We start from the raw sequence: 19,787 nt of genomic DNA, 5'->3' as shown, positions 1-19,787 counted from the left end.
TTGGAACAACGCGGTTTCATATACATATATGTACTCGGTTTTTTCTCTGAAAAAATTTCGACTTTCATTTCGTATCAATTTACACATTCAACATACATTTACAATTTTCTTTATCATGGGGAATAAGAGTGGTGTGAAAAAACGAATGCGAATTCGTTGGCGAAAACTAATTCCTCTCAAATTACGTGTCGCTACGATCTGTATTTATAAAAATTTTAAAAAACGAATTAAGCGTTATTATATTATTCAGTTTTGTAAGGAAAGATATTTACTTTGTGTGAAAATATTCAGTTCTGAAAAATAGGAAAGTCAAATTTGTGAACAACTTGACATTTCTATTTTTATGTAAAATATCATCCTCCGTATTGTGAGACTTTTGGCGCGCGTATTTCTTCCTATCGCGGCCGACATCTGTCGACCCTATACGTAAATGATCGATTTTCTTTGTGTCCAGTAGTAGTCGGCAAGCTTCCGTCCGTCACGGCATGTCACGCGCGTAACGTAGTATTCACGCCATGTATAGTATACATTATTTCTTTTTCTGCACTCTAAGTCATTAAAGTACCTATATCTCAAGCTCATCACAGTATTTACACTGTTCCCAACTAACCGATACTTTTCATATTTATCATGTAAGTCTGTGTACATCGTTATACAATATATAAGTTGCTTCAAAGTACTCTGTCCTGGTAGTACAGTCACACTAATGTGATTCTAACATGTTGAATACATCATATTTTTATAATAGAACTATAGATTTGAAATGCAAGTCTGAAATATTTTTTTCTGAATAAGTACGATATAGTAAAGGCTAGTTCACACGATACCTAGAATAGTATCGACAATATTTTTATTCTAGATACAGGCTTGTCTATTTATACTTAGAGAAAATGTCAGACTACTTGAACATGATACACTCATAAAAAGGAATGACACATAATCAAGGAAAAAACACACCCTGGATTAGAAGCTTCTACTGAATCAGATAGAAGTCTCATTGTGCGAATGTATCTAGGGATAATTTCTCATTGAGTCTCTCGCGACATCCGCCTCGTTAATCTCCCACGATGTGCTCGTCCTGTGTGGTGAATTACACGCGTGACAACTCAATTCAAATGACAGGAGAAGCTTTAAAAGCGCGCTTCTTATAAATATTCTACGACCGCGTTCTTAATGACCAAGATACCAACGAGACGTTTGTTCATTAACGCGTACGTGGACGAGTTTCAGTGGAAAGATTCATTTGGAATAACACAATCTGAGCATTGATTATGCTTCTTCTGTACCATCGTTCAGACGGACATCTTGCTATCGTTATGGTAATTAGTGTGCCTTCCAGAAAGTGAGGAATAGTTGTGCACTGGTAAAAGCACGCTACTTACAGGCTGTTATACAAGAACGTGTATGCAGAGTAGGATGCGTAATTGGAAATACGATGAAATTATTTTGCTCGCCATGTATACTAAGATAGTTGAATTTTTCAATTTTTCGATAAACGTCGAACAAACCTCGTAGAAAAGTATCAGCAGTACTGTGTAATATGCGAATATATACGAAAATAACCTTTAAAAAAGAAGTACAAAATGAACAGCGATTATTCTGTCGCGTGTTCGTTACTCGAACGAATATAATGCAACAGAAAGTGTCACTTTGGAGGGAACAGAAAGAAAGGCGCAATCTGAGAGTTAACGCAAGAGAGAGAGAAATAAATGTTAATTGCTATGCAGGTGCATCAGAAGTTCGTTCGTGTCGATAGGTAGCCCCCAGTGGCTAATTACTGATTTCGTAGACAGAGGGAGAGAGTTAATCAACTGACTTTGATTTCCCCAAACCCTTTCGGTATTCCACAGCGTTTCACCAACGGTGGCTGCGACTCTTCTGTGAGAGTTGCTAATTAAAATAAGAGTCGAACGTGTACGTGCGAGCTTCGCTGGTGCTCTGCACGTCAAATTGAACGTAAAATTCGCCATCTTTGTTTTTCCAAATGACTACGCATGTCAATACAAGTATCATCGTTTATTTTGTCACTCTTTCTAAAAAAAACTCTTTCATGTACTTTGAAAGTTACAATAGTGTAAAATAGTCGAAAGATTGTGCGTGAGACGTCAAACGTTATTCCCGTACAGTCGGTACCAACTTCGTGCGTCGAAAAAAACTATCACAACTTGCGACGCTGTAACTTGGAAACAAGGTGGAATAGGACACATATTTATAGGAGCTGTTTTTTATTATTTTCGAATACTGAATCTCTGAATTCATATTACATATATACAGGGTGTTTCAAATATCTTCTACTCGGCTAGTCTTTTTTTTTACTCGTTTTACAACTTTATTCAACAGATTTGTCAATCTGTATTGTTCTTGGTGTAGAATAGTCAGTTTCCTGGAATAATCGTCGACATAGAAAGGCGTGTAAGTCAGTATGGAACGTAGTAAATCCGACTATTCGATGTGAGGAACTGTGAGAAAGGGTCAGTACGGTTGTCGTGTCCAATGATGGGGGCTCGCGCGGCCTGGCCAAATCCGATTACCATAACTACCGAGCGTTACTTGCCGGACCATGAAAATCTCCGCGTAACAAGGTACGTACCTTAGGCGAAAGCTGCTGCAAAAGCATCCCCTAGGCTTTTCCTCGCGAGTCACCCTGAAATTCACCTTTAATTCCTTAATTCCCTCAAGTTTTCGTGTCATGCTGGAGATTACCTACGTCTTGTTATTCTACGGAACGTTTCGTGAAACTTTGCCCCACTGCTTGTGGAAAAATAATAGAAAAAGTTTTTCTGAATGTTTATCCACTAGGTTGGTCTAGTTTTATGGTTGTACAGGCGGTTCTATAATGCATGTGGTTACCGTAAATGTGTATATATTTAAAGGAAACGTGCTTAGGAATTGTTAGAGGATTAAATTGGAACCTCTAATAGTTTCGAAGGTATGCTGGGTGTCTACGTTGTTAGAATTCGTTGATAACAAAATAGGAAATGCAAAAGTGAGGTTAAATTGCTGAAAATGATTGTGAATTGGAAGTGATATTATGCTGTAAAGTTTTGTTGCGTAGCAAGAAAAGCAAGAAAAAATATTTATACGAAGCAAGAAAAAATAAAATACCTGTGTATGCATTTTTTTAATCTCTTTTTAATTCTGAAATTAAAGACATAAAAAATTGTTAATACATTGTTTATTTAAATTTAAAAAAGAAACTCGTATATAGATATTATTTTCTGTTTTTCCTCATTAAATATTATGCTAAATAATTAGTATTCAACAAATTTTCACATACTGTAGAAAATGCAGCAACTTTTGATGTCCAAAATATAGCCATAAGTACAAGGAACGTGCATCAAGCAACTGCACTTAAGGCACAATGCTTCTCATCGTGGCGTGGTTGAGAAAACATCTCGTAAGACGATCCGTTTATATTTATTACAGGTCAAGGAGCGACGGCATCAAGAGCGGAAGCTCGTCGACCTATTGGCTGTCGCGCACTTATTGCAAGGTGCGCTTCCGATCCGGCCGCAAACATGCTCTATCCACTGATGCTTCAAGCGTTCATCGTCGTTGTGCATATTGTCCCCGAGGCCCGTTTCCTTCGACCGAACGTCAGGGGTAAGTACGAAAACCATGCTGTATAATATACTGGGCTGTTCATTTACATCTTACATCTGAAATATCTCTGCTGCTTTTAGGAATAACGTAAATTGTGTCTGGTGGAATTATTCGATTCAAAAGGGTGCAGGTATAGTACATGATTGATGCAGCATTTTTGACAGTCTTTTTCTTTTTAAGCTTTCAAGGGCACTGCCTTTTTTTCAATTTTTTCTACGTAGTATTATAGAGCATTGTGTGATAAATTCAGCAAGTTACACTTTTGTGACCTTGAAATGGTCTTGAACGTCAAAAATTACATTTTTGTTAGCTTCAATATTTTTTCTCCAAGGTAAAAGATATATCGTTACCTAATTATCGAAATAGGCCTTATTTAATTTAAAGAGAGTATCAAATCTATGATTCAACGTGGTTGGAAGAATATTTACTTACTGCCTTTCATACTGTTGCAACGAGATATTTCAGGTGTGAAAGATACACAGACCATCCTGTATTGTAGTGAAACGATAAAACGTAAATGACGGAAACGAAAATTATTGTGAATTGTGCCATTTTGGACATTTATACGTCACTGCAATATGGCTGACATGATAGCTTTAAGCCGAAGTGAAGTAAAAAGGTGTGTGTCAAATTACAAACTTGAGTTTCAAAGATCAAGAAATTGAAAGATATTCGTAGGACCCGTTAGAATTAGCTTAGCGTCACGACACCGCGAAATCAGGTGGATTTCTGCAAAATCGGCAGCGCGTGTCAAAAGACGCAGCCAAGAATTATGTCAATTGGCCGTTCGCCAAGCGTTGCGCCGATATCTCGATAAGATCGGCAGAATCTCCACGAAAGAGCGTCAAAAGAGGTACATATTTATGACGATGACTAGACATTATCGGATGCCGATCAATTACGCGTCTAGTGGCGGTATTCGAACTGTTTGTGGCGCGATTAAAAATCAAACAAATCCTATAATGGCGGTCAAGGTGTCTCTGATGGCATAAATAACACGAGGATTAGCATTTTATGGCACGTGACGGGAATCATCTCAGTGAATCACTAGTTAGTTTTCTTGAGTGTATAGGTTATGTTTTTTAAATCATTTTTCATACATATAAACTACGTATAAAATGTTGCTCGATAATCTACATAGTTTGTGTCTGTGTATTCTATGACTAAAAATAGGATGAAAGTATCTTTAGACCCATAAATGCTTTACTAAAAAGTTAGAACAAGTGAAGCGCGAGAGAAAACATAATAGTCTATTTCTTAGAATTATTCCAGGCACAAAAAAGATGAAGCATGCTCGTACTGTTTCTTAGCAGCAGCTGTGTTTACTGTTTGGAAGTGGATACGTATCAAATTACAAGTGTACCCTTAGTTTCGTTCTGACTTGTAACTTACACCTTAACGATCTTCAAAATGCCAAAGGTTTTTTTCAAACGAAGAATATGACCAGCCTATGGAAAGCATAGTTGTATAAGGTTGCTTACAGTTGTCAATAGGTTAATCCCTTTTCGTTTTCATCTCTGAATCGTAACTCGATGCTATTTGTGCACTTAACAGAACCGCCTCCGGCGAAGGCGAGGCTTCTGCCCGTGGACGACTGGGCGTGACAAGTCCTCGAACAAAAGTAACTCGAGAAAGCGGATGGGAAACTATCAAATCGACTCTCTCTCTCTCTCTCTCTTTCCATTTTACTTTGCGTGTTTTTGCTATTTTTCACCTGTTCTTGACGCCACGCCGGACGTCATCTTTCTCGGCCGATTTGAAGATATCCAATAGTCGATTCTTCGTGATAAAATGACGTCTCTATGGAAATACGAAGTCTCTAGAAATGTATTTTCTTCTCTTTTATTCATTCGGTAATGTTAAAAAAGAATTTTTCTTTCACAGTTCATAGATCTTGTGAATTCAAAATTCTAACCATATTGTTGACACTTATTTGATAAGGTTTGTTTACAATTCTTATTGTTTCACAAGATTTCAACAAACCCTCAATACGATCTAACACAGATCAAAATAAGTAGGTACAAGAACATTGAACTTGACAACCAAATTTAATTCAGTACATCACGCGTGCTAACCTCAACACGATCAACGACTTAGCGCGCTATAAAATGATTAAACTGATAACGTTTCATGCGCTGCAATTGCCATCACACAATTGACACGCCGTTAGAGCATGTAATAGCTCCATCCACACGTTCGTGGCAATCGAAATACCAAATTACTCGGTTGTCTTTGCAAGCGTGGCAAAACCGAACCCCGGAACGAATCCATTGGCAAGGGCGACCGTCGCCATTTTTCCCCCGCGACAGAAAAGAAACGGTACGCGCCTTTTCAATGTAGATGACTCTTGCGCTCGTAAATATGTATTATTCGTTTAGTGGGCGTGGAGACAATGCCAGTCAAGTCGAATTAGCGACGCGCGAACCAGAACCGCGTTTCGAAATTAGCCTCTCATTAGGAAGCAATTATATACCGATCCAAGGAAATTCTAATGGACGGAAGTAGGTGGTGCACGAAAATCACCGATTTTGAAATCAATTTAAATGTTCCGTATGATTAGGCGGAGTTGAAATGCTTATATGCCAAAGTATATGTACATTTGTTTTTCTTGTTTCTGGTAGAAAATTTCTATCAATAAGATGATGTAAGTACTAAAGCTAATATAAATTTAATTGACACGCGTAAGCTGTCCACTTCGCCAATCATCTTCCCTCTTTGGTTATTATGAGGTTATTAATCTGCTCTGTCTTCCCCTCACCTCCTCTCTCTGGGAGTATCATAATGACGAGGCATTAGTGAGGTTTGCACCTCGTCACTGGCGATGCTTCACCCTAATTTGAAACTTAACACCGGAATTCAGGCCTGGAAACTTGAAATTGTTCCGAGTTGTGGCGGAAGTTGGCCTCTCCGGTTTAAAACTATCCGCTGTGGGGCAATAACTTTGCTCGTAATTGCTTTGCTGGAATTTTCATGTGGTTACGTTTGTCTGTGGTGTTTATAGTGAACAGTAGTAAGAGTTTCCTTTTTAGTAATAATATCACTGTAAAATTATTCGGTTTTGTAAGATATAAATTAAATATTTCTGTATTTATATATCACCCTATATAGCCTTCCAGTTTGTAGTTCACACTCCATCACTTTTTCCTACTCGACACTTCAAACTTTTTCCTTGCTCTGACGTTAAAGCTCATCACACGTGACATCCATATCTCATAACCTCCAACATAAATACTTGAACAAAAAAATCTTTTATGTCCCTTACTACACACACTATTCACTCTGTCAATTAACATGTAATTTAATGGGTGTCAACTAGATCCTGTCCTTTAAATATCTTCCATCGCAAAAAATTACGCAAAAACTACTAACCCAGATCAAAAATGAATATGTGATTTTCCTGTTCAAAGTAGAGAGAACATTCGTAAGATTTTTTTTTTTCACTTGACGACAAGAAATAGACCAGCGCGGTGTGTCAGCGATGGCGCCAAGCGTCTATGAAAGTAAAAGACAAAAAAAAAAGCAACGCTCGTGGCCAGTCCATAAGAGCAACAAGACCGACCGCCCATTCATGGTTCAAACCTGTTGAAAAATCGCTGTTTCGTTTGCTGAATAAGCGGTCTCGAGGCGCGGTGTGAGTGAAATAAACGAAATAACACGAATCTCTTGGTACCTGTGAAAAAGACATTTTTGAATCATAAATTTGAAGTGATATAAAACCAAAGATATAACTGATTGATTTATTTATTTACGACATCATTATGTACCAATTTTGGAGAGTACAAGACAGGTAACATTTAGTATGCTGGATAGGTTATATTTATAACTGGAACGGCTTTAGTAAATCTTCAACTGTGAAGTCCAAGCAACGCGCTGTGGATATGTAACTGTCTAATTCACCACGTAAAACAGTAAACAAAACGCTATCGTAATATGATATGTCATATGATATCCTCGAGTGAAAATCGTTCGAAACTGTTGTTACTTAAAATTATTGAATTCATTTCAATATAATCCATAACCTTTATTACGAAGAAATTCAATTTTGATTTTATTACATACTGCAAGTAACCGTAAAATGTTAAAAGGCACTAGTGATGACAAGAATCTGTAATTTTTGTTAAGGGAATTAGAGAAAAGAAGAAAACAGAAGTTACAATCTGCTTCATTTTTTGAGATTATTGAAAGAGTTAATGGATGTTGGTAGATCTTCTTCGCTGTTGGTTATTTAATTGTTGATTCCCTCGTAGTTGACCAGATTGTTGCCACCTACTACTTCAAGACAAACGAACCGTTCGAGCTTTCAAATACGTCTAGAGGACCGAGGACTTTCAATTTTCAAACTTCTCGAGAGCCTTCTAGAAAGTTTCGCGGGTTTTGGGATCCGCGGGAACTTAGAAGTTCCTAAGCCGATATAAAATCTTAAGTCCATGAATTACAGAGCTCCGCTGCGGTTCTCAAGGTTTACGAAGATTTTCTACGACTTCTGAAACTTCAGAACTCATTCGAGGAAATTCTCCAGTTTTGACTATTGGGTAGGAGTAACAATGTATAACAAAAGTTCCCAGACTGTGAGTTTAATAATTTATTACGGTAGAATGGAAAAAGGTTTGGAAGTGACGTGGTGCAAATGATTACTCGCAAAGTGGGTAACAAAAATATATTTATATAAACGTAATGCTTAAACTAATTTCAAATGTAAACTATGTGATGCGCGTGCAGAGAAGGTCTACGACAAAAGGCCTGGTGCCTTTTTCGGGGCTCCCTTAAGTAGCCCCTTTTCCCTAGGAAAGTCCCAGGAAGTGGGGGCGTGGGCAATACTCTTGTCCTCGAGGACGAAGAAACTCGGAGATGTTTGGAAAGACATCTCTCGATTCTTCGCCTCGAGGGCCAAGAGTTGCCAGACCTAAGTGCGTGGACCCCCCGTGGCGGTCGCCACAAAGGTAAAAAGGAAAGTATGATACGTTCATAAATTGGCAACCCTCCTGATGTAAAAAGTTCTCAACTCACATTGTAAAATCGTTTGGTTTACATGCTAACATTTATTTAAAAAATTTTTAACATTTCAGTTGTTTCACGTCACTCAGCAGGATTAGGATAGATTAGGTATTTTTTATTCGGTTATCTATCGATTCTTCATATTCAAATGTCAGAAAGACTTTATGGAGGGCAAAAAACAATTAAGAGTCACGCAACCGCATAATTCACTCGGCCATCAATGTCTGCAGCGTCATCTGATAACTGAAAGTGATTAATGCGATTGTCTCTTAATGGATGACACATTTGGAAAATGAAACGAACAAATGTATAGTAAAAATTCATAAAATTTCTTGAAAATGTAGGTATGTAACAACATAATAATATGTATATACCTGCAATACATATGTACTATATTAACAACAATTTCATATACACATTTAGAAAACACAATCCAACATTAACAATTCCACCAACTCCATCTTCGACGTCCTCTGCACCCAACAGCCTCATCTTCTTCCGCATCATCACGTCCGTTCAAACATCACATACAGTATACACTCCCGTTTATAAGTATTAGGACACTTACTGTATGTGAAGCAAACTGTCACAGTCGTTACAAGATTCTTATGATCTTAAAAAGCATTGTTCAGTCTGGGATTTTGTAGTGTAACGAGTACGTATACGAGGTTTGATTATAAAAATTCAAATAATGTTAACAAAACATTGTAAATGAAAGTAGTCCTCTTTAAAATAGTCACAACAATGATAACCATGTCTTATTGTGCCATCAATTGTTTTGTCTTCACTTATGAGATATTGACTTACTCATGCACTCCAGGTACTTCTTTGGCCAAAGCTCATATTTTGACTGATATATGATACTAACTTTGACGTACAAATGTAATTTCTTTCTGTACGAACATGATGGATGTCCTACCACTTATGGACAGTGGTGTACATCACACTCCGCAGCAAAAAGAAAGCACATCCCATAAATCTAACGTTTTTTTATACTCTCAATTAAGCTGTGTTTAAAGTCAAATGTTTTAAATTAATTAAAAAAAAAATGTGTTCATATGCTTACATAATTCACATTTGTATAACCTATGTGACTCATTCAATACGGATTCCTCGTGTTGTACTACTGTCTACTGTATATCAAATGAAGAAAATGATAATTTCGTTATATTCAGAAAAATGACGAATATTGAAAAATATGCCAAATCTTTTTGTTACGGAGTGTATCTTGAAGATCGGGAAGCTTTTGTAAGGACGAAGGTTTAACGAAAGAGACAAGGAAATAGTCATCGGTAGCGGATTCGAGGCGCACCTGTGCTGTTGCACGCGCGATGTTCGATGAATGCAGGAGCGGGGGCGTGCAAGCGGCCGTGGGTTGTGCCGTCAATAGATGGTACACGCTACCTTTTTGTCCCTCTCTCCCTCTCTTGCGCCTCCTGAGTGGCCGCGTGGGCAACGCGCGTCGTACTGCAAATCCGAAAACGCTGAAACGCGAGTGCCGACTGGCTCCTGGCGTAGGCACCCAACCGATGACGAAGCGTTATCTTTATTTTCATTCAGAAACCACCGCCACGAGCTTCTCTCTCTCCTGTGTCTCGACACTCGGCACCGTTATGTAACACTACCCGCGCGCCTCCTCGCGTGTATACGTGACTGATCGACATATTGAGCGACGAAACTTTTGCTTTGCGAATACTTTTGTGAATGAATCAGACTTCTTGACATTGGTTACATTATTGCACTGCAGTAGTGTGTAGAAGTGAACTTTTCTGAAGTAATTTTTAGCATTTGTGTTGGTGTAGAAAGTATTGTATTATTTAAATTATATTTCTAACATCATATATCTAGTAAATATATATGTGCTTGATTTTGTAACAACTGTTTACGTGTGCTTCACATTCAGTAAATGTCGTAATACTTATGAATGAGTGTGTATACGTATACTTTGATATTTCTAAGCAAGGTGGACTCTGTGTAAGGAAGGTAAAGCTATGTTTAGAACAGTGTATCAATATAAAGTCGGATATGCATATTTAATCAGGTAAATGTTATGACCGATTTCCTATATAGCTACCATTCTTACATATGCAGAAGTCAACTTACTGTGAAGCCTGAAATAATATAAAATATGTATATGCAATATCAATATTACTTTCAACTACGATGGAATTCCATGATTCTTTTCAATTTTCCTGTGTTTCTCTATAAATATGAACACCTTTTTTTCTTTTAATTTTTGTTTTAACCTCTACTATACTCTACACATAAGTTGTTTTATACTGATAAAAACAAATCTAGTGAAAAGAATTATATTACTGCAGAGGTTAATTCGTATTCCATTATATTCTTCTTAAGTCCACGCACGGAAATGTTAATTTTGGTATATACCAGGAGGATGAAGAGAGAAAGAAGTTCGGAATGGGGAAGAACGAACAACGGTTAAAGACACGGGGCAGGGTAATATTCAAATCATGGCGGCGTAACGCTGTCAGGATTCTGGTTTCCTATCCGTATGCAAGGATAAACGTTACTCGGGGATTGTGAGAGTATTAGAGCAAATATTAGCGCTCGGCGTTTGCTCATAACACGTGTGCGAATGTTGGTTATATCGCGATAACGCGGCTAGTCATTGTGCACGGTGATCTTATTAAAGCATCGTTACCAGTAGATTGTTTTACGTGAAAAGTCTGTTAAAATCCTGCATTGTTCGTCTCGTCTACTGAAATCAATTTGAAACGATAATATCAAGAATAATGTACAATTATATGGACATACGAGTTTATCATTATACCGTTTTAAGGTTATACATTCACATTTTTCCATCTGAAAGATTGTCATGAAAAATAGATTTAAAAAAAGGTATATAATAAATAGTATTTGTCAATGAAATTTGAACTTTGGAACTTTAAAATTTTTTGAGACAAAGTTGAATGAATGTTTGGGTGTGAATCTGTGTTCTAATTCTATTCTTTCCATATTCGAAGGTCTATATTTTCCAAATTCGAAGGTTTAACTGAACAATTATAAGTGTAGGAAAAATTGCTCTATTTTCACTTAAATGGGTGATCATTCTTATAAAACTTCGTCCAGAAGCATCTTCTAACTAGTTACCAAAGAACAGCACTGCAAGTTTCGATCACTGCTCGTGGTACTCGTTAGGACCGCCAGATAGCATTAGGGCGGTGATCGATTCGAGATCGATTCTAAGTCGAGTTGAGAGGAAGTCGCAGAGCGTCTGCGTGTTTGGGCTGTAATGGAGGAAGAGCGAGTGTTCCGCACCCACAGGGGCAGACAGGACGAAGACAGCGCGGAGCGTGGGCCGTCGCTCGCCGATCAGCAATAACGAATAAAACCCACGCGAACTTGTCTCACTTGAGTGTGGCACAGGAGTGATCCTTTTCGAGAGATACTGGTGGCCCTCACCCACGAGTCTTCACTTCGACGTGTATGGCGCACCGCGAAGCGCCATCCCTTCTATTTTTGGACAGTATGTCAACAGAAATCTGTTACAATTTTGTCAAATTTTCAGTGAGATTTTAACGGGCACGTATAGTTTCTGTTTCGTTTCATTTGTGAAATGAATGCTACACGTTTATGTTTGTGCTTCAATTAAGGGTGACAACGAGAAACAGACTTATAAATGTAGAAACTTTGTAGAATGAATACGAATGAAGAGAAATATATGGCAAGCTACAAACTGAGATTTATGCGTGCAGATAAATTTACAGGCGAAAGTATATTGAGCATAATTTATTTCAAATAAGGATTGTTTACTAGACAGCTGGATTTTATTCCAGTCCAATAATACACCTGCATTTGAGCAATAAATACGTGCTTATTTATTATACACGCGTTTAACGGTGGTCGTATACAGTCCACGTGCTTGATGATTGCCTTTCAATTAAAATTTTATTGATATTATATTTGAATGAAGTCGTTGAAGCGTGATAAAGTTCTTAAATTTCCTTTTCAAAATATATTTATATACAGATTCGATCATATAAAACGACTACAATTCAAGCTTGTTGAAGTATACTGTCACGTGTACAGTGATTTATATATATATAAAACATCGTTAAAAATATTTAATTTCCATCTAAAAACACGAAAACTGCAATTAAATAAAGAAAAATTGAACAGTGAATTATGTGTCCCATCCTGTATACACATAAATATTCGAAACGCTCTGTGTAAAGCTTCAACACGCAACAAGGCCAAGCTCTCATGTTTCACAGAGAAAAGAATCGGCAACATTTCAGCGAGTCCACTTTCCAGCGGTGGTTGCCACTTTAGTTCGATATAAATCAGCCCGGTGTCGCTTTATCGCACATTGTTACGTGTTCCCTTGCGCGATTCGCAACAACGTTCATCAACATGGGTCGTAACGGTCGAAAAAAGTGGACGTGGCACCGCCGCAATCGTGTTACATTCTCTGTCTCTTTCACCTCGAGAATCGACGAAGACGTTTTGATCTCTGGATGAGAAAATTAATGTTGGCCCCTTTTGTCCCAACTAGAGACAAGTTTATCGGTCGTTCGACACCGGATATCGTAACCAGATGACCCGGGGGAAATCCCGAAATCCGTTATTGCACGCTGTCTCCAGGAGAAGACACACGGTGGCAGCTAGTTTACACGTTCGATAATAAGTGACTGTGTTGGAACGAGGAGAGAAACGTCCTCGCTCCCTTCAGGGACTCCGAACTTTCCTACTTAAGAGATTAATGTGAACTACATTTTGCATTCTATCTTTCGTTTCAAGTGGTGAGAGTACCGAATTAATTAAAGGCCCTGATATTAGGTTAGGTTACGTTTGTATATTATTATATTTACCCTCGATATGCAAATTCCAAAATTTTATAGCAGTAATGTAAGCTGATTAATAATACTATAGTAAAATATTTTAACAGTATAGTAAATACAGTAATAATATTTCTATCCTAAAAATGGAGAACTCAATTTACTCTAACCATTTTCTTCTGACATATTATTTACGATTTGCTCCACCTATCGATATTAAAGCACACCACGCTCACGTCCATTCCAAACTACCTTCTCTTCAACTAAACTCCACCCACTTTTTCGCTTCCGACATCACACAAACGGCAATAAATGCCGACGGAAAATTAACCAGTAATTTGTAGTATTTAAAGGCGAACGGGAAGTAGGAGTCCCTGGTTACTGCTATAATACACGTAACGAACGGGATTTAGATAAAATATGGCGGATACGTAGCCAGGTCGTGTAGTATATACCAAGAGGGCGTTAGCGTGGCCCGTGAAGAATATCTCAGGAGAGTTCTTGTTCCGTGAAAATGGTTAGCGAGATAAGATGCGCGCGCTCCATGTATACAAGCACCCGTGTAAGTGCGCCCGCGTAAATAGCCGGTTGTACGTGCGATTTATTAGCCCGGCGAAAGATAGATGCATTTTGTAGCAAAGACAACCTCGTGCCACTTGCGCGCCGCCCCCGCGATAACAATTCGTCAACCGGTCATCATAATTTACCGTTGCACAGCCGATAAGGAAGATGCACGATAACGACGGAAGAAAGGGTACTTAGGCGACGCGGAAGCATTGTTTTGCCTTTTAGGGCGAAGATATTACCCTAGATAATATGTTTATACGATGTTTGTGTATTTTGAAAGTGAGAAGCTGTGTTCTGGGAATTGAATAGGATAAAAATAAAATAATTAATGATTTTTTAATGTTTTCAAGATTTATCAAAGGTTTCGTAATTATACATGAAAGATTTCTGAATATTTCGAAGCTTGAACCTAACCTTATCTGAAGAACGTGTAAGGACGTAGAGTTTATTCCTTTCGTATTTTGTAAATATGAGATTTTTTTGAAGTTTGTATATCTATTCATCAGCTAGAAAGTCACCATTTTACTCGCGTTATAGTAGATAAGTTCAACTAATAAGATCTTATCTGCGAAAATGCCTAAGATAATTAATGAAAAACGAACGAGACAGGACAGACAGAGATTGTACGCATTCGACAGCCACCCACGTGTGTGCACGGTTGGCAAACCTGCTTCTAGAAAAATCACTTCACACGTTCGAACGAAAATCATATTCGATTGATTAACGCTAGAGACCGGTGTCTCGTTTAAATCTCGCCTTGATCTTTCTTGGAATTCTCCTTATCTGTATCTCTAGCCAGTGATTATTCTGAAATTCATAGTAGAATTTTAATATTCAGCCGTTTTAAGTGTTGTCGATAGCGCTGACCCGTTAAAGGCGAGGCCAGAAAATAATTACCACAAAACTCTCAAGTCTCGAGGGTGTCCTTTGGCGACGAACGCGTCGGAAGCACAGCTCTCGAATCCTTTGAACATTCTTAACACCACCGTCGATGAATTTCTTCTCTAAGAATTTCTCTAAGATCTTTGAAATTTCCCTCCGCAAGAATTTGCGAATTCAAAGAAAACGGGGCATGCTTGATGTTCAAAGAATATGTTTAGATTTTCAATTTTATTTTCAGTAATACAATACTGTAATTGAATATTGCTCGATTTACACACAGTTGTTACGTTTAAAACAGACAAAACGTCAAACAAATCTCGTTAAAAATAGAAAAACTTGGTGTGACAGGGAAGTGGTGAAGTAGCTGGGAATAAGAAAAGAATATAGCAAACGTTCGAAAAAACAAGGAAAACAAAATATAGAGAGTGGGAAGGTTAGTGGCTGAGTTGGTCGAAACACAAATGAGCAGGAATAACGTAAACAAACCGACAAGCCATAACGGACATAAAAACAGTCGAACTGCTGCGATTGGTGAGCTGGTAGACCTGAGAAGAGCAACAGAGAATACGTTACGCGACAAGGACAGAACTAAAACAAAACATAAGGGAGGTTAGAAAGTCGTTATATTTTTGCAAGGTTAGAAGCTAGTCTAAAATAAAGAATAAATTTTTTAATAATTTAAGTGGAAGTTCGAACTTTACTAACCATACATGTGCAAAACGTACTTTTCACAGTAATTACAAAAATTAAAAGACACCCAACGTTAAAAACAAACGTCTGCTGTGTCGCAAGGAAGGCGTGGATAATAATTAAGTTGTATCGCCATGAATAATCGCTGTCTCTGGTTGACCTAGCCCTATTCCGGCCTATGCCGTGATGAATACCCGGAAAATTGCTCGACAGACTGCGTTTCGTTTCTGCGCGAGCCGTGCCGGTTGAAATTAATCCTTTTACTACTGAATATTTTCTGCCGCGCACTATTTGATCCGTCGCCTCGTCCCTCATTACGGAAACTCGATTAACGATCGTTTTTAAAGTACCTTTGCTGTGTAACTCGATGTAAGGAATTATTACAGCGTTTTCAATTGCATTTTAAATGTTTACCATTCTTCTTGTAAAAATGTGCGAACTTATTAATATACGTTTGCACGTACAGGGTGTTCAATAAAATATGATTTTTCGTAGAAATGAACATCGAAAATGAAAAATGAAATATTTTAGAAAGAACTTGATTTCAGCTTCGATTAGAAGATGAAACGCGAGCGTCGCGTTTAATTGCGCTGACGAAACCTTGAAGCGTGATTCGTTTAATCGAATTTGCCTAGTTCACCGTAAAACCAGAGCCATCTGTTGCGCATGGAGAAACAAACGTGGTTTTCTTTGTGTGCATGTTGAATATATTGCTTCAAAGAAATCTTTTGTCACGTGGAATAACCTTGGTCGATTTGTGAAATGACGAATATGTTTATTACGTTGAGTTGTTTAATATAAGCATGAGGAAACGGTAAAGTAAGCAGTGAATTGTTTCAAAAATTTAGAAAAATAAATCACGTGTCCATTGATGAATGTCAAATGGCATCACCGATTCATACAAAAAGTTCACCAACTGTCGAAAGGAGGAATCAGTAGTAAGATGGAGAACGATGCAAAGTTTACGAATCGACGAGGCTCTGAGCTCCCGCGCAGAGCACTATTTCCCGTAAATTATGTTCCCTATGGAAGTATAAACGTGGTCTGAATAAGAGGCAACGAATAGTTACTTATTATTCCGTAAATGATTGCACGGCTCTGTGTATGAAGCATGCGAGAGACCCAGTCGTTCAGAGAATTTATGAAAATCGTAGAACATTACGTGGCGAATAATTCAGTGGCTCATGGCGGAAGGTCGTGGCAACTTGAGAACAGTGTTAAATTTCAGCGTCGTAAAACAGTCGATTAGCCCGCGAAGAAGAATCTGACATTCGAGAAGAAAATAGTTAAAAACACTGGGACCAATTTTATCAAATCATACTGTTCAACTTCTTCTGATATGAAGTACAACTGTCGTTCAATCTCTACTACCGATGATTTTCAAAATTGTGGTGATTTTATAAAAAAATCCAAACGGTGATAAAACAGTTAGCAAAATCGATAGATACACACGGGAACAGGCGTAAATCTACGTTATTTATTTAACTACTGAACACGCATTAACAGGTTAAACGCGAATCGACCGAGGTGAAATTTGGTTTGCCGTCGATCGAGCCATGCAATTTCAGATATCGAAATATATACGTGCATTCCCCCGGTTATTGCAACGCAAATGATGTATAGAATTACGAGCTTTACGGTTGAACTTTGGTACCCACGCTAGAATAACTGTATGGAATATTCTAACGGGAATATTCTGAAATGAATATAACCTCAAATACAAATAGATCCTGGCGAAGAACAGAAACTGTAGGATACAATATTTGTAGTTATAGTTGCGTGTAACTATCACAATGTAAACTTCGTGCAGAATCGCAAACCCTTCCACTTCTATTCGACTAGTCCAATTTCAATACGTTGCCAAAGTAATCAGACCGTCGTGCACCGAATTTGATGTACAGGCTGACTCTGCAGTAGCGTCGCGGTATTTACGCATCCTGCGCCATCTTGCTGGTGAAGCAGTACTGGCAACCTTTGCATTTGTAAAACGAAGTCGTTACAACTTTAATTATGTCGAACAATTTTTTAGTTAGACATTTTTTTTTAGGATTGTGTTCGCTTCTGAAGGATATAAAAATTGATTTAAAAAAGGAAATACTTTTTTTGCTCACAGTTGTATAAATTTTAAGGCTAATTTTTCAAACAAAAAGTTGGAAAGTTAAAAAAGTTTGGAAAATTTTTTCCTTGGTTCTTTTTCGAATAGAATGTAAATGGATGTGTTAGTTTGTAGTTATACATTATACAGGGTGATCTATACACACGGAAATCTAAATATAACACAGTTATCTAAATGTGCGTTGAATAAATCAGAATGCAAGCAAGCATAAGACACTGTTTTTATATTCTTCCTGTATATGCTATATTTAGAAGTTCCAAAAGTAGAATGTGACCGCGCTTATACGGAATTTATTTGCGAAGTAAGGTCAGACAGTGCCGACAATGTTGTCGTCGAGGTTCCTTAGCATTCAGTCTACGTCGATTTAGAAGTCGTCTGAAATTATTCGTACGTCAACTACGAACAATCGCATTCGACGATAAGAGGACGGAATATGTATATCCATATTTGAAGTAATGGCATTAATTTACAAAATGTTGGGGAATTGCCAACGAAGACAAGGGGATCATAATGTTACGCCATATTAAGAGAACATCGCATGATAACTGCAATTCCTATTTCTCTCAAACTTTTACAGAGAACATAGAATAATTTTTCTTTCAAATATTATAACGATTAGAATTGGATTTTACATTGTTATTTTGTTCTTTTACTTTTCTTAGTTTATTGTATTTAATTTTTCTCTCTTTCTGTCCTTTTTCTGTTTTCTTGAAACGTGTTTTATATTATTTCTAATATACGGGGTGCTTCATTTAAGGTGGACATTTAAAATATTTCCGCTGCTATTAAAAGGAAGGAAAAATTTTCACACGATGTTCTTAACTACAATTGAACTTTTACCACTATTTCCGATCTTTTTTATACGTGATTCTATATCTTAATTGGTTTGTCCCTTGAAATAAATAAATAATAATTACACACCGTGCAAAATTACGACCATCCACAAGCGTATCTCGAACCCGAACGAGCAACCGAGTAATCGCGGCTAAACGAGATAACTATAAAAGTTCAATTAGCGTCGCTGAATGATCGTGTCCGTTCCAGGTGGAGTCTCGAGCTTATTAAAAAAAAAAAAGAAAAAAGTTTCACCAAAGTATATACGAGGTATCGAAGGTTGCAACGTGATTTCGCGGCTATCGCTACCACCTTAATGAATTCGATAAGTAGGTATATGTTAATGGTCGGGGATTTTTGCGGGACCCAGAAGCAATGGTCTCGAATGAGAGTGAGTCATCCGTGAACAGGGGAACTGGTTTTGTACCGTAATACTGTGGCCATCCACCGATAAAGTATCGTCCCGACGCCTAATAACTTTGACTCCTGGAACCTGGGATCCGTGTCGACGCGACGAAACCGGAATGTCTAAGGTTGCGCGAACCTTCAACATGGTTAGAATTTATTTTTCACACCCTTCGATAGTTTCCTATTGTAATGTACAGTCGGTGGAAAAAGTATATACCCAATACAGTAATGCTCAGTTAAATTGAACAAAATCGGTTCCGCTCGGTTCAATTCTTGCGAACAGGGTAACGCTTTGATATTCCAGGAATGGCTCTCGAACAACTCGACCAGAAAAGAGAATAGACGTACCAAGAGTAAACGAGATAGACGTGCGTCAAACAGCGAAGGTTGAGACCGTTGAAAAGGGATATATACCGCCTGGCATTGTAATGAATCAGCCAATGTAAAAAATTTTAATTTCTCATTTTCATCGTATCTTTATGAAAATAGTATCAATGAATTGGTAAGATTCTCCTGATGAAAATGAGTCTAAATACGACATACATCCGACTAGTTTTAACCGACATCGATTGAAATATACCGGGTGGCAATTTTGACGGTGTTTTCAAAACTGTTTACTCTTAAAACTAATCTGATATATGTCGTGTTTGGACTCATTTTCATCAAGAGAATTTCATCAATTCATTGATACTATTTTCATAAAGATACGACGAAAATTAGAGAAATTGAATTTTTTTAATATGCTTACTTTCGTTTTATTTATTCCCTTTCCTTGTCGATGTGTTTAAGTTTGCTAAACTGAAGACACCGAGTGGTGGGCGAAGAGCGGGAATGGTTTAGTTCAATTTAACGGAGCAGACTTCACTGATAATGAAAATAACAGAGATGATCAC

General features: G+C 37.7%; 1 protein-coding gene across 1 annotated transcript in view; it reads left to right on the top strand.

The window, feature by feature from the left end:
• The first annotated feature begins 3,518 nt into the window (after positions 1-3,518).
• LOC108571589 (A disintegrin and metalloproteinase with thrombospondin motifs 7-like) overlaps positions 3,519-19,787 on the top strand; it is a 59,144-nt gene continuing 42,875 nt past the window's right edge. The window contains exon 1 of the mRNA XM_017933663.1: positions 3,519-3,603. Within this exon, the coding sequence (XP_017789152.1) occupies positions 3,519-3,603 (85 nt within the window). The remainder of the gene's footprint in view (positions 3,604-19,787) is intronic.

This window comes from Habropoda laboriosa, unplaced genomic scaffold, assembly GCF_001263275.1.
Source record: "Habropoda laboriosa isolate 0110345459 unplaced genomic scaffold, ASM126327v1 scaffold40, whole genome shotgun sequence".
In the NCBI taxonomy this organism is placed as follows: Eukaryota; Metazoa; Arthropoda; class Insecta; order Hymenoptera; family Apidae; genus Habropoda; species Habropoda laboriosa.
This window is presented reverse-complemented; position numbering and strand designations above follow the sequence as displayed.